Source organism: Mustelus asterias, chromosome 2, assembly GCF_964213995.1.
Source record: "Mustelus asterias chromosome 2, sMusAst1.hap1.1, whole genome shotgun sequence".
Taxonomy (NCBI): Eukaryota; Metazoa; Chordata; class Chondrichthyes; order Carcharhiniformes; family Triakidae; genus Mustelus; species Mustelus asterias.
The window spans coordinates 132,097,329-132,111,415 of record NC_135802.1 but is presented as its reverse complement, the minus strand read 5'-3'; the positions used below and the strand labels follow the sequence as shown (position 1 = coordinate 132,111,415).

At 44.0% G+C, this 14,087-nt stretch overlaps 1 protein-coding gene across 2 annotated transcripts in view; it reads left to right on the top strand.

Moving 5' to 3' along the window:
• The window catches only part of LOC144511394 (putative 2-ketogluconate reductase), a 43,290-nt gene that overhangs the window by 13,855 nt on the left and 15,348 nt on the right, over nucleotides 1-14,087 (top strand). Inside the window, exons 2-4 of one of the 2 annotated variants that reach the window (XM_078241711.1) lie at nucleotides 4,365-4,597; nucleotides 10,017-10,395; nucleotides 11,595-11,766. In XM_078241711.1, coding sequence (XP_078097837.1) covers nucleotides 4,379-4,597; nucleotides 10,017-10,395; nucleotides 11,595-11,766 — 770 coding nt within the window. In that variant the 5' untranslated portion in view covers nucleotides 4,365-4,378. The remainder of the gene's footprint in view (nucleotides 1-4,364; nucleotides 4,598-10,016; nucleotides 10,396-11,594; nucleotides 11,767-14,087) is intronic. The other variant, XM_078241720.1, reaches the window with a different exon arrangement.

Below are 14,087 nucleotides of genomic sequence, written 5' to 3'. Positions count from 1 at the left end.
TTGACATTTCATCAACACTTTATTTGGGTAGTTTATCTTCATGTGTGAAATGGTGAGCATTGAGAGGATGGAGCCATTACAGCCAAAGTTACATTCTGCCCTCACCCGATATCTGCTTTCCAGCAGGGGGGTCACTAGGTAGAGGTCAGTGTGGGAACCAAAATCTCTTCCTTACAAATCTACCATCATCACTGCTACCCAACACAAATTGGACTTTAACCTGGTGTTGTTAAACTTCTTACCCGACACAAAAACAGCCTTGCCTCCTCTGTTCATGTAAACTGCTGCCGCATCCATAATATTCCTTTGCTCTCCAAAGTCCTTGAACACGTTGTCATCTCCCATATCCTTGTGTATCCTTCCCACCACTTTCCACCCTTGCCAGAACACTGCAATAGCCATCTAATGCTTCAGTGTCCACTATAAATTGTCCTTGCTCATATTTCTCAACCTGCCTGCAGCCTTTGACACAGTTGATCACACCATCCACAGTGTGAACGGGCCAAGTGACTGAGAGAAGTGGGAAGAAAGAAAGCAAAAGAGCAAACAAAAGTGGAGAGAAAGAGAGAGCAGTGACTGAAAGCAGTGGGGATAAATGAGCAAAAGCAGAAAGTGAGAAAGAGAGAGAACCGTGACTAAGCGATGGGGATAAAAGGGAAGGGACTGAGATTGGTCCGAAACAGAAGAAATCAAGAGGTGAAGGCAGAGGGAGGATTAGAGAAGACAAGGATTTTAAGTTTGTGAAGAAGTTCCAAGCAAAAAGGAACTGCGACAACACTGGAATACGGTGAAAGAGTCCTGAGGGTGGGTAAATCAGGTGAGTCAACAGTAAAGATTTTATTTTTAACAAAAACAGTCTTCAATCAGAGAGCCCAGAGGGGAGGGAGCATGAGGTGATTGGTAAGTGGTTGGTGTGTTTTTTTTCTTCAGATCAGGAACAAGATTTAAGTCTGCTTGAGGTAAGGATCTAAAAAACCACAATAATTAAATTTACAGAGTGTAAGGTTTTAAGTTTTAAATCTTAAGTTTTTCACGTCTCAATTTATTGCCTGATAAGTTAGTTGTCTAATGGACAGAGGCATAGCAAGGCCCCTGTCTCATTGAATGCACATTCTAAACCATGTTAAACTCCAGGATGGTTCTTGTGTCCCAGACAATCACGTGCAGGAAGTATCATCAGTTGGAAGAGCTTGGACAGCAGCTGACTTTACTGTGGTGCGTTCGCAAGGCTGAGAGCTATTTGGCGAACATGTGTTAGGAGGCAAGTACCCACCCTACAGCTTAAGAGTGTGGAAGCAGAGAGGGAATGGGTGACTGCCAGACAGACAAGGACCAGGCAGGTAGTGCAGGAATGCCGTTAGTGTATCTCACTCTCTAATGATACTGGGTTCTGAATACTGGTGAGAGTGATGATTCCTCTAGGGTGGGACAGCCAGAGCAACGCCTGCAGTATGATGGTAGCTCAATTGTACAGAGGTTGGAGGAGGAAGATTGGTAGAAGAATAAACAGACATTTCTGCAAATGCAGAAGTGATGCCAGAATGTCATGTTGCCTCCCTGGTGCCAGGGTACAGGATATCATTAAGCGACTACAGAATACTCTGGGGCGGGGAGGGGGGGGGGGGGGGGGCGTGGATGAACAGCCAGAGGTCATGGTTCATTTTGCCTCCAATGGCATAGATAGAAAGAGGGATGAGGTTCTGCAAGCAAATTGTAGGCAGCTAAGAAAGCAGTTAATAAGCAGGACATCAAAGGTAGCAATGCTCCTGGTGGCATGAGCTAATGAACTCATGGAAATATATCACCAGGTTATTAAATATTCCTGGATATAAGATGTTTTGGAAAGCTTGAGATGAAGGAAAGTGGGAGGGGGTTGATGTAGGTTGTGGTTCCAATATTGGTTAAGGAGAATATTACAGTGCTGGAGAAGGAGGATGTCCGGGAGCAATCAAAAACATAATCAATCTATTTGGTTAGAGTTAAGAAACAGTGGAGGTGCCACTGGATATATTCCATTGGCCACCAATGATTGGGAAGGATTGAGAAGGCCACATTTGCAGAGGGGTGCATTGTAATAACATGGACTTCAATTATCCTATGAATAATAATAACTAATAATAACTTGGATAAAAATAATGTAAATGGCAGAGGGGTCAGAGTTTTTGAAGCCTGTAACCATTCAATGGGAGACCGTGTGGTGCAATGAGTAGGGTGGTTCCCTGCCTCTGAACCAGAAGAACTGGGTTAAAGTCCTGCCCCAGAATTTGATGACAAACGAAGGTGTGGTCATAGCGCGATCAAACAGATTAACTATGAACCTGCAAATCCCTCCAACAAGTGTCAATGTCAGGGGCAGATGGGAGAGAAGAGAGATTCTGAGTGATGGAAAGAAAGTTGGAATTTCTACCAGGCTACAATATGTGTGTAAAAATGCACATTGGCACAGCAACTTGGACCCCATGAGCCATAACACACCACCACCAGCAACAACTCTATGGGTCTATCATTTCCAAATCCTCTCCTTTCTTTCCTATCTGGGTTGGACTGCCCTTGGCTGGTTCCTATCTATGATGTGGAGATGCCAGCGTTGGACTGGGGTGAACACGGTAAGAAGTCTCACAACACCAGGTTAAAGTCCAACAGGTTTATTTGGTAGCAAATACCATAAGCTTACGGAGCACTGCTCCTTCGTCAGATGGAGTGGAAATGTGCTCTCAAACAGTGCAAACAGACAAAATCAAGTTTCAGAATACTGATTAGAATGCAAATCCTAAAGCCAGCCAGGTCTTAAAGGTACAGACAATGTGGGTGGAGGGAACATTAAACACAGGTTAAAGAAATGTGTATTGTCTCCAGACAGAACAGCTAGTGAGATTCTACAAGCCCAGGAGGCAAGCTGTGGGGGTTACTGATAATGTGACATAAATCCAACATCCCGGTTTAGGCCGTCCTCATGTGTGCGGAACTTGGCTATCAGTTTCTGCTCAGCGACTCTGCGCTGTCGTGTGTCGTGAAGGCCGCCTTGGAGAACGCTTACCTGAAGATCCAAGGCTGAATGCCCGTGACTGCTGAAGTGCTCCCCCACAGGAAGAGAACAGTCTTGCCCGGTGATTGTCGAGCGGTGTTCATTCATCCGTTGTCGTAGTGTCTGCATGGTTTCCCCAATGTACCATGCCTCGGGACATCCTTTCCTGCAGCGTATCAGGTAGACAATGTTGGCTGAGTTGCAAGAGTAGGTACCGTGTACCTGGTAGATGGTGTTCTCACGTGAGATGATGGCATCCGTGTCGATGATCCGGCACGTCTTGCAGAGGTTGCTGTGGCAGGGTTGTGTGGTGTCGTGGTCACTGTTCTCCTGAAGGCTGGGTAGTTTGCTGCGGACAATGGTCTGTTTGAGGTTGCGTGGTTGTTTGAAGGCAAGAAGTGGGGGTGTGGGGATGGCCTTGGCGAGATGTTCCTATCTAACCAGTCAAAACCAGAGAATTGCCTACAATGGTTTCTCTTCCTGCACTGTTAACTTTGAAAGATCTATTCTTGGCCCCACCAATCTTGATTTCAAACCATGGCCTTTCTCTGTAACCTCCTCCGGCCCTAAAATTCTTTGAGATCTCTGTGCTCCTCCAATTCTGCTCTCTTGCAGAATTGTCCTGATTTTATTCACTGGAAATCCCTCTCTATGCCTCCTTGCATCTCTGCCTGTTAGCTGTGGCCAGGCTGGGAGCACCCTTGTCTCACAGATTTCAGTCCTATTCTAGGACTTGAGCACAAATGATCAAGGTTGATATTCCAGTGTCGTGTACATTGAGCACTGCAGTGTCCAAGATGCTGTCCTTTAGTTATGATGTTATAACAAAACCACATTAGTCCTCTCAAGTGGGCGTAAAAGATCCCATGGCACTACTTTGGAGAAAAGCAGGAGATTTATCCCGTGTGTCCTGGCCAGTATTTATCCTTGAGTCAACATCACAAAAACAGATTAATTGGTCATTATCACATTGTTTAATATGCACAAATTTGCTGCCACCTTTCCTCAATTACACCAGAAGCAACACTTCAAAAGTGCTCCATTGGTAAATGGTTTGGGGTGTCCTGTGGTCAAGCAAGGTACGTACAAGATTTTTTCTTTTTTTACCTCTCTTTCCTTCTTGAAAACACTCATTAAACCTCACCAAGTATTTGGTCACCTGTCCTAAAATCGCTTATGTGTTCGAATTTTGTTTGATAATGCTCATCCAAAGTGGTTTAGGACATTTTACCACATTAAAGGTGATATATAAATGCAGGTAGTCGTTGTTATATTTGTTAGTTTGTGTTTGACTGACATTATTATCTTGCCGGTCTGTTTTGCAAACCTTGTTTTGAAGATGAAGAAAGGGTAATGATGACACTGCTCATCAGAAGTGGACGACTGCTTTGTGATTCCAATAAATTGCTCCTGAAAGTAACCAGACAAACCTGTAGAGGGAGCCTTTATAACAGGATATCTCCCTCAATCACATCATCAGATCTGAGGAAGACATCAATATGGACACACTCTCACTCTAAAGAGACTAACTGGAGTAGACGCACATTCTGGCACCGCCAATATTGCACTGAGGTAAACAAACAGCACAGCAGTGAGTTAGTAAACATGTTCCCACAATATTAATTAAAATAGGGTTCTGTTGCACTAGAAATGCATACTTTTAAAATTACTTTTATGGAATGTGGACGTTGCTGGCTAGACTCGCACTTATTGCCCTAGTTGCCCCTGAAAAGATAGTGGTGAGCTGCTTTCTTGAATCGCTGTAGTCCCTGGGGTACAGGTACACCCACAGTGTTGTTAGGGAGGGAATTCCAGGATTTTGATCCAGCGACAGTGAAGGAACGGCGATATATATCCAAGGCAGGATGGTGTGTGACTTGGACGTGGCGTTTCCAGGTATCTGCTGCTCTTGTCCTTCTAGATGGTGGTGATTGTGGGTTTGGCAGGTGCTGTCTGAGTTCCTGCTGTGCATCTTGTAGATGGTACACACAGCTCCCACTGTTTGTCCTGGATGATGTTAAGCTTCTGGGAGTGTTGTTGGAGCTGCACTTATCCAGGCAAGTGGAGAATATTCCATTACACTCCTGACTTGTGCCTTGTAGATGGTGGAGAGGCTTTGCGAGTCAGCAGGTGAGTTACAATTGTGTCAGTTGCTCAGGAAAAAACATGGTTTATAATATGACATTCCCAGTGGGAGAATTTACAATATCGCAAAACGTAGTTGGAAAAGTAGTGGATGATTTTGCCTCTTGGGCCATTTCTAGTGAATCACTCATCTGATACATTATCTCTTTAGAAAATAATAAATGATTAGTATGAGGTGATGGCCTATTAGTAATATTGCTAGACTAGTAATCCAGAAACTCAGCTAATGTTCTGGGGATCCATCTTCGAATCCCGCCACAGCAGATGGTGGAATTTGAATACAATAAAAAATATCTGGAATTAAGAATCTACTGATAACCATGAAACCATTGTTGATTGTTGGAAAACCCCATCTGGTTCACTAATGTCCTTAAGGGAAGGAAATCTGCTGTCTCTCTCTGATCTGGCCTACATTTGATTTCAGAGCCACAGCAATGTGGTTGACTCTCAACTAACTGCCCTCTGAAATGGCCTAGCAACACCTTCTCAAGGGCAACTAAGGATGGGCAATAAATGCTGGTCAGTCAGTGACGCCGATGACCCACAAATGAATAATAAAAAGGCAGCCTACATAGAAGTCCCCCAAGGCAGCAGAGTACTTGCACCGTTTCTCATTTTCATCAATGACCTTCTGAGGTCATGACAAATGATGACCATGAAATTCTGCTGATGCTGGGCGGCACGGTAGCACAGTGGTTAGCACTGCTGCTTCACAGCTCCAGGGTCCCGGGTTCGATTCCCGGCTCGGGTCACTGTCTGTGTGGAGTTTGCACATTCTCCTCGTGTCTGCGTGGGTTTCCTCCGGGCGCTCCGGTTTCCTCCCACAGTCCAAAGATGTGCGGGTTAGGTTGATTGGCCAGGTAAAAATTGTCCCTTAGAGTCCTGGGATGCGTAGGTTAGAGGGATTAGCGGGTAAAAATATGTGGGGGTAGGGCCTGGGTGGGATTGTGGTCGGTGCAGACTCGATGGGCCGAATGGCCTCCTTCTGCACTGTAGGGTTTCTATGTTTCTTCTCAATCTTCCACCATAAACCTAGTTTATGGCAAGTCTCCATTCATCTTTTTCTTATTGCAATTATTAGAGTCTCTCTTATATTTATGGCTCTTACTTTTAGAATAATTGTGGAATTTGAACTCACCTCCTTTAGATTATTATTGGGCGAGGAAATGGGCGAGACACTAAATGAGTACTTTGCCTCATTATTCACCAAAGAGAGGATGGATGAGGAGCCTAGTTCAGGGCGTGTATATATTCTGGGTCACATCGATATCAAAAAGGAGGAGGTATTGGGCGTCTTAAAAAGCATTAAAGTAGATAAGTCCCCAGGGCCTGATGGGATCTACCCAGAATACTGAGGGAGGCAAGGGTGGAAATTGCTGGAGCCTTGACAGAAATCTTTGTATCCTCATTGTTTACAGGTGAAGTTCCAGAGGACTGGAGGATAGCCAATTTTGTTCCAAGGATAATCCAGGAAATTATAGACCGGTGAGCCTTATGTCAGTGGTAGGGAAATTATTGGAAAATATTCTTAAGGACAGGATTTACTCACATTTGGAAACAAATGGACTTATTAGTGATAGACAGCATGGTTTTGTGAAGGGGAGGTTGTGCTTCACTAACTTGATCGGGTTTTTCGAGGAAGTGACAAAGATCATAGATGAGGGAAAGGCAGTGGATGTTGTATACATGGACTTCAGTAAAGCCTTTGATAAGGTACCTCATGGTAGACTGGTACGATGGGTGAAGTCACACGGGATCAGAGGAGAGCTGGCATATAGAACTGGCTTGGCCATAGAAGACAGAGGGTAGCAGTAGAGGGGTGCTTTTTTGAATGGAAGGTTGTGACTAGCGGTGTTCCACAGGGATCAGTTCTGTTGTTCGTAGTATATATAAATGATTTGGAGGAAAATGTAGCTGGTCTGATGAGTAAGTTCACAGATGACACAAAAATTGGTGGAGTTGTGGATAGTGAAGAGGATTGTCAGAGGATACAGCAAGATATAGACCAGTTGGAGACTTGGGCAGAGAAATGGCAAATGGAGTTTAATCTGGACAAGTGTGAGATAATGCATTTTGGAAGGTCTAATGCATTTAGGAATTATACAGTAAATGGTAGAATCCTTAGGAGTATTGACAGGTGGAGAGATCTGGGTGTACATGTCCACCGGTCACTGAAAGTGGCAACGCAGGTGGATAAAGTAGTCGAAAGCAGACGGCATGCTTGCCTTCATCGGTTGGGGCATTGAGTATAAAAATTGGCAGGTAATGCTGCAGCTGGACAGAACCTTAGTTAGGCCTAATGTAGAATATTGTATACAATTCTTGTCGCCACACTACCAGAAGGATGTGGATGCTTTGGAGAGGGTACAGAAGAGGTTTACCAGGATCTTGCCTGGTCTGGAGGGTATTAGCTATGAGGAGAGGTTGGATAAACTCGGTTTGTTCTCACTGGTTGAGGGGTGACCTGATAGAGGTCTACAAGATAGGGTGGCATGTAAATGAGGGTGGATAGTCAGATTCTCTGTCCTAAGATAGAAAAGTCAAGTACTAGGGGACATAGGTCTAAGGTACGTGGGGAAAAGTTTAGAGGAGATGTGCGAGGCACATTTTTTACGCAGAAGGTGGTGAATGTCTGGAACGCACTGCCTGGCGAGGTGGTGGGAGTCGGTACTATAGGACCGTAAGACATAGGAGCATAATTAGACCATTTGGCCCATCGAGTCTGCTCCACCATTCAATCTTGACTGATATTTTTCTCATCCCCATTCTCCTGCCTTTTCCCCACAATCCCTGATCCCCATATTAATCAAGAACCTATCTATCTCAGTCTTAAAGACACTCAATGACCTGGCCTCCACAGCCTTCTGCGGCAAAGAGTTCCACAGATTCAGCACTCTCTGGCTGAAGAAATTCCTCCTCATCTCTGTTTTAAAGGATCGTCCCTTTAGCCTGAGGTTGTGCCCTCTAGCTCTAGTTTTTCCTACTAGTGGAAGCATCCTCTCCACGTCCACTCTATCCAGGCCTTGCAGTATCCTGTAAGTTTCAATAAGGTCCCCCCCTCATCCTTCTAAACACCAACGAGTACAGACCCAGAGTCCTCAACTGTTCCTCATACAACCAGTAGCGTCATTTAAGAGGCAACTAGACAAATACATGAATAGGATGGGAATGGAAGGGTACAGACTCTGTAAGTGCATAAGCTTTTAGTTTAGGCAGGCATCATGATTGGTGCAGGCTTGGAGAGCCGATGTGCCTGTTCCTGCGCTGGACTTTTCTTTGTTCTTTATTCTTATTCTATGCCACTGGATTACTCATCCATTAACATAACAACTCTCCTTCCAAAGTGTCTAGAACACTCCCTTGTCTGAATGGGGATGTCACTGAGACTTACATCAACACAATCATGATTCAATTTGTACAAATCTACATTTCGTTCTAGATTCTGCACCTACAATCACCTCTTACATAATCTAGTTGCAATCTGTATTAACACCTCCTCCTGGTTTTGTGAATCATTTTCTTCTTTCTTCCCCCACCTTGTACAAAGTTATAAAGGAGAAAACATAAATACACCAAACAGAAATACAAATGAAGTAACAAAGCAGTGAAATAAAGGGTAAGATAAAGATGAGAGTAAAGGTAGTTTTACTTTGCAGGTTTAGTTAGTTAAATCTGATGCTAGCCAAGCAGCACATCATGGGAAAGATCATAGAACATAGAACAGTACAGCAAAGAACATGGGAATGGAAGGATACAGACTCTGTAAGTGCATAAGCTTTTAGTTTAGGCAGGCATCATGATTGGTGCAGGCTTGGAGAGCCGATGTGCCTGTTCCTGCACTGGACTTTTCTTTGTTCTTATTCTATGCCACTGGATTACTCATCAATTAACATAACAACTATCCTTCCAAAGTGTCTAGAACAAGAAAGATTTGTTTGAGCACAAGGAAAGATTGCCCCTTAATTGACACACGTTCCACAGGTCACATATTCAACAGATTGGTCACAAAGTGACACATTTTGGGCAGAACCTTTCAACGTGTGGAGACCATTTCTTTGTCCCAGTCCTGCATGGGTCAGAGCTCGACTGAAAATTGGAATCTTCCATGAGGCAGCCAAATCAGAGCCATCTTCACATACACCATCCAATTAAGAACAGGTTCCTCAGGTGGGAAACCCAATAGGAGCACCTACAGCACACTACAAACTCAAGCCCCACCAGCAGAGGTGGGTGCGGCTGAGGCAGGTAAAGAGTAGGAGGGTGCCTCGAAGTGGAGGCGATCTCACAAACCTGAATAATAGTTGAAAAATTACAAAATCTGCAGCTCTGAGGGCCATAAAAAGGACAGACCACCCCTCCCCCCCCAAAAAACAGGAAGAGTTATGGCCGAGGCTGTGTTCTTAGTGATGCATTCATGGGGCCAGTGAGGGGAGACCCTGATGGTCCTCCAGCCTGCCACCTCGGTGGGTGAGGGGTGGGAGTGGAGGGTGTGGGAATGGGGCTTCTGACAGTTATAGTGTTTAGCAACCTGCCCGCATTGGTCCCTTAATTGGCCTAATTGACTACCTAATATTGCCAGGTGGATATCATCTGTGATATCGACACTGCCTCCGACAAGAGTCCTTGGAGGTGTGGGAATGTGTTGGGGAGCTAACCAAATGTTCAAGTTTCAAATTTTGCTCCTTGTTCTGAGGCTAGGGAGTTTCTGCATGATGGGTGAGTCAAGCCTGGTGGTGTATGCATGATGCATCAGAAGTGATAGGAAAAAGGAGAGAAGAATATCTAGCAACATAATATACAAACCATTTACAGAATATTGTTGTCTTTCTTTTCCCCTCCCCCACAGACAATGAGTGAACGGGCTCATGTTTTAGTCTCTGCAATTAGTGAAACAGAAGGTATCCCAGAAAGCTTTGCAGAAATCATCAAGAAACATTTCAACGTCATCTGCTATGAAGAATTCCTCAAAAACGAAAAGGAGCTTGCTAATAAAATCCAGGCTATTATTGAATGGGAATGTTCTCCCACAATAGATGAAAAGCTTCTAAAATCGCTACCTCAGTTGAAGATTCTTGTAAACCATGGAGTTGGTGTGGACCATTTCAATCTACCTTTGATCTATAGTTTTGGAGTGAAGGTGGCCAACACTCCCCATGTGGTGGACAATGCTACGGCTGAAATGGGCATGGCTTTAATGCTGGCATCTGCCAGGAATATACTGGAAGGTAAGATGGGGATTGTTGCGAAGTTGAGTAGAGTAATTGTAGATTGGTGTTTGTAAAATGCTAGAGAGAAAGCACTGCATGGTCCCTTTAAAAGGTGGTCCTTTTTTTGTGCTTAGGGTTACAAAAAATGCAAGTACGTATAGAGCCCCAGACTGAAACATTTGTATAGAAAGTCCAAGCAGCAGTGTTACCAAGGCAACAGGCTTTCAGGCTTTTGAATTTTTTGAATTCAGCCAATCAATTTGAATTAGACACTTAAATACCAGGAACCTATTAAATTTAAATCTGATGGTTTTGCCAACCTAGGACCAATCCTATTGTGGGGGATATTGATATGTCATCACAGGTATAAAAAGAAGAGGGCAGTGGGACAAAAGGCAGAGAGCGACTGCCACCTGCCACAGCTCTTAGCTCAAAGCATCATCTAGATAGCAAAGGTACCAAAGAAGAATCAACAGAGAAGGCTCAGAATATTCAAGAAGACACAAAACCTGGTTGTAATTTAGAGAGTGACTAAAATTCTATTTTTCTTGTTAATGAGTGGGAAATGTATTTATTGGAACAGCATTCCATTAGAATCGTGTTTTATTCAGTTTGTTAATAGTTTTAGTTAACTTGTTCACTCTTAGATAAATAAATTGTTACTTGTTGATTTTTGAGAGCGTGTCAGGGAGTTATTTTGATTTAACCGCCAGAAGTTGCTGAAGAGCAGATCATACCATTTCACACTCACTTTTATGGATTATAGGGCGAGGTACTCCTTATTGAGTGGTTAGGTGTTAGTTCTCGGAGGGTGGGGGGGGGTCAACCTCTGTTTTATAACAGGATGGAAAATGAAAATGTGCAAAACGGATAACAGCTGACTTTCAGAATACTTTTGTGGTTTAGTACCAAGGTTAGGGCATGATTTAATAAATATAAAATGTGCAGGTTGGAATCATAGAATCTTACAGCACATAAATAGGTTATTCACAGACTAATCACATTCTCTGGCTTTTCTCGAGCTCTTTCTAGCTCTTTTTGAAAATAATTGATAGATTCTGCTTCATGAACACTATGGGTGGAATTTAATGCCCTCTCTAGGGGGCAGGTTCTGAGGCAGGCAGGCCAATTGATTGGGCATGAAGGTTTTTACCTTTTTTCAACTTCAGTAAATAATTTTGCTAAAAGGTTGAAACAGTTTGCTTTTTAAATTTTAGGTCATGAGATTGCAACTTCCTCGGCTACTAAAAGTTATCCTTTGAACTGGTTTGGAGTAGAAGTGACTGGGGCCACTCTTGGAATCGTTGGAATGGGACGGATTGGATACAAAGTTGCTCAAAGAGCCAAAGGATTTGATATGAAAATTCTGTACCATAACAGGAACAGGAGGTAAGGTTTGTGGGAGATCCCATGAAAGGAGTATTTTCTCACAATGTATTGAGGAACACAGACAAAATGTGGTAACAGAGTGTATTGAGACACACATTGGCATAACGGCACAATTTTAGTCCCTGCACTCAGCTCTTCATCTGCACCCTGGACAGGAGAGGGTTGAATGTTTGTCACTGTGGGTTTATCTCAGGATTTATTGGCTTCTTCCTCGCGAAGACATCTTGTTGGAGGCAATGGTCTTTTGTTCAAAAACATTTAGTTGCCTGCTAATTATTTACAAAGGTTAAATAAGACCAAGACATAGCTGGACTACTCTCTGACTGTTTCATATGCATCTCCTCTCAGTGAGTAACATCACAGTGGTATAGTTGCTTATGCACATGCTCAATAGTTATCAATAGAGTTAACCCTTTACTTTTTATCTACACTCCCCCCCCCCCCCCCCCCGCCCCCCTCTGCCACCAAGTCTTTATTTCTATAATAATAAACATACATAGAGAAGAGGTGATGAGATAGTGGTATTGTCATTGGACTAGTAATCCAGAGACTGATGGTAATGCCCTGGTCACCCGGGTTCAAATCCCACCATGGCAGATGGTGAAATTTGAATTCAATAAAAATCTGGAATTAAAAGTGACCATGAAAACATTGCCGATTGTCATAAAATAGGAGTAGGCCATTTAACTCCTTGCGCCTGCAATATGATCATGGCTGATCCTCCATCTCAATAACATACTCCCATGCTCTCCCCATACCCTTTGACACCTCTAGAGCCAAGAAATCTATCTATTTCCTTCTTAAATATATTCAGTAACTTGGCCTCCATAGCCTTCTGTGTTCGAGAATTCCACAGATTCGCCACGCTGATTGGAGCAGTTTCTCCTCATTTCAGTCATAAGAACATAAGAACATAAGAAATAGGAGCAGGAGTAGGCCATCTGGCCCTTCGAGCCTGCCCCGCCATTCAACAAGATCATGGCTGATCTGAAGCGAATCAGTTCCACTTACCCGCCTGCTCCCCATAACCCCTAATTCCCATATCGATCAGAAAACTATCTACCCGTGATTTAAACATAGTCAACGAGGAAGCCTCCACCACTTCAATGGGCAGAGAATTCCAGAGATTCACTACCCTCTGAGAGAAGAAGTTCCCCCTCAACTCTGTTCTGAACCGGCCCCGCCTTATTTTGAGGCTGTGCCTTCTAGTTCTGGTTTCCCTTCTAAGTGGAAAGAATCTCTCCACCTCTACCCTATCCAGCCCCTTCATTATCTTATATGTCTCTATAAGATCACCCCTCACCCTTCTAAACTCCAACGAGTACAGACCCAATCTGTTTAATCTCTCCTCATAAGCTACACCCCTCATCTCCGGTATCAACCTGGTGAACCTTCTCTGCACTCCCTCCAAGGCCAATATATCCTTTCGCAAATAAGGGGACCAAAACTGCACACAGTACTCCAGTTGCGGCCTCACCAGTGCCTTGTACAGTTGCAGCAAGACCTCCCTGCTTTTATATTCTATCCCCCTCGCGATAAAGGCCAACATTCCATTCGCCTTCTTGATCACCTGCTGCACCTGCAGACTGAGTTTTTGCGATTCGTGCACAAGGACCCCCAGGTCCCTCTGCACAGTCGCACGATGTAATTTTTCTCCATTTAAATAATATTCCAATTTACTATTATTTCTTCCAAAGTGGATAACCTCACAGTTGCTAACGTTATATTCCATCTGCCAGATCCTCGCCCACTCGCTCAGCCTATCCAAATCTCTTTGCAGACTTTCCGCGTCCTCCACGCAATTCGCTTTCCCACTCACCTTCGTGTCATCAGCAAACTTGAATACCCTACATTCAGTCCCCTCCTCCAGATCATCTATGTAAATGGTAAACAATTGAGGCCCCAGCACCGATCCCTGCGGCACGCCACTGGTCACCAACTGCCAACCAGAAAAGCACCCATTTATCCCAACTCTCTGCTTCCTGTTAGATAGCCAATCCCCAATCCACGCCAACACCTTACCCCTAACTCCGTGTACCCCAATCTTCTGCAGCAACCTTTTGTGAGGCACCTTATCGAACGCCTTCTGGAAATCTAAAAACACCACATCCACCGGTTCCCCTCTGTCAACCGCACTAGTGACATCTTCATAAAAGTCCAGTAGATTCGTCAAACACGACTTTCCCTTCATGAATCCATGCTGCGTCTGCTTGATCGAACCATTCTTATTCAGGTGCTCTGTTATTTCCTCTTTAATAATGGACTCTAGCATCTTCCCAACTACGGACGTTAAGCTAACCGGCCTGTAGTTACCCGCCTTT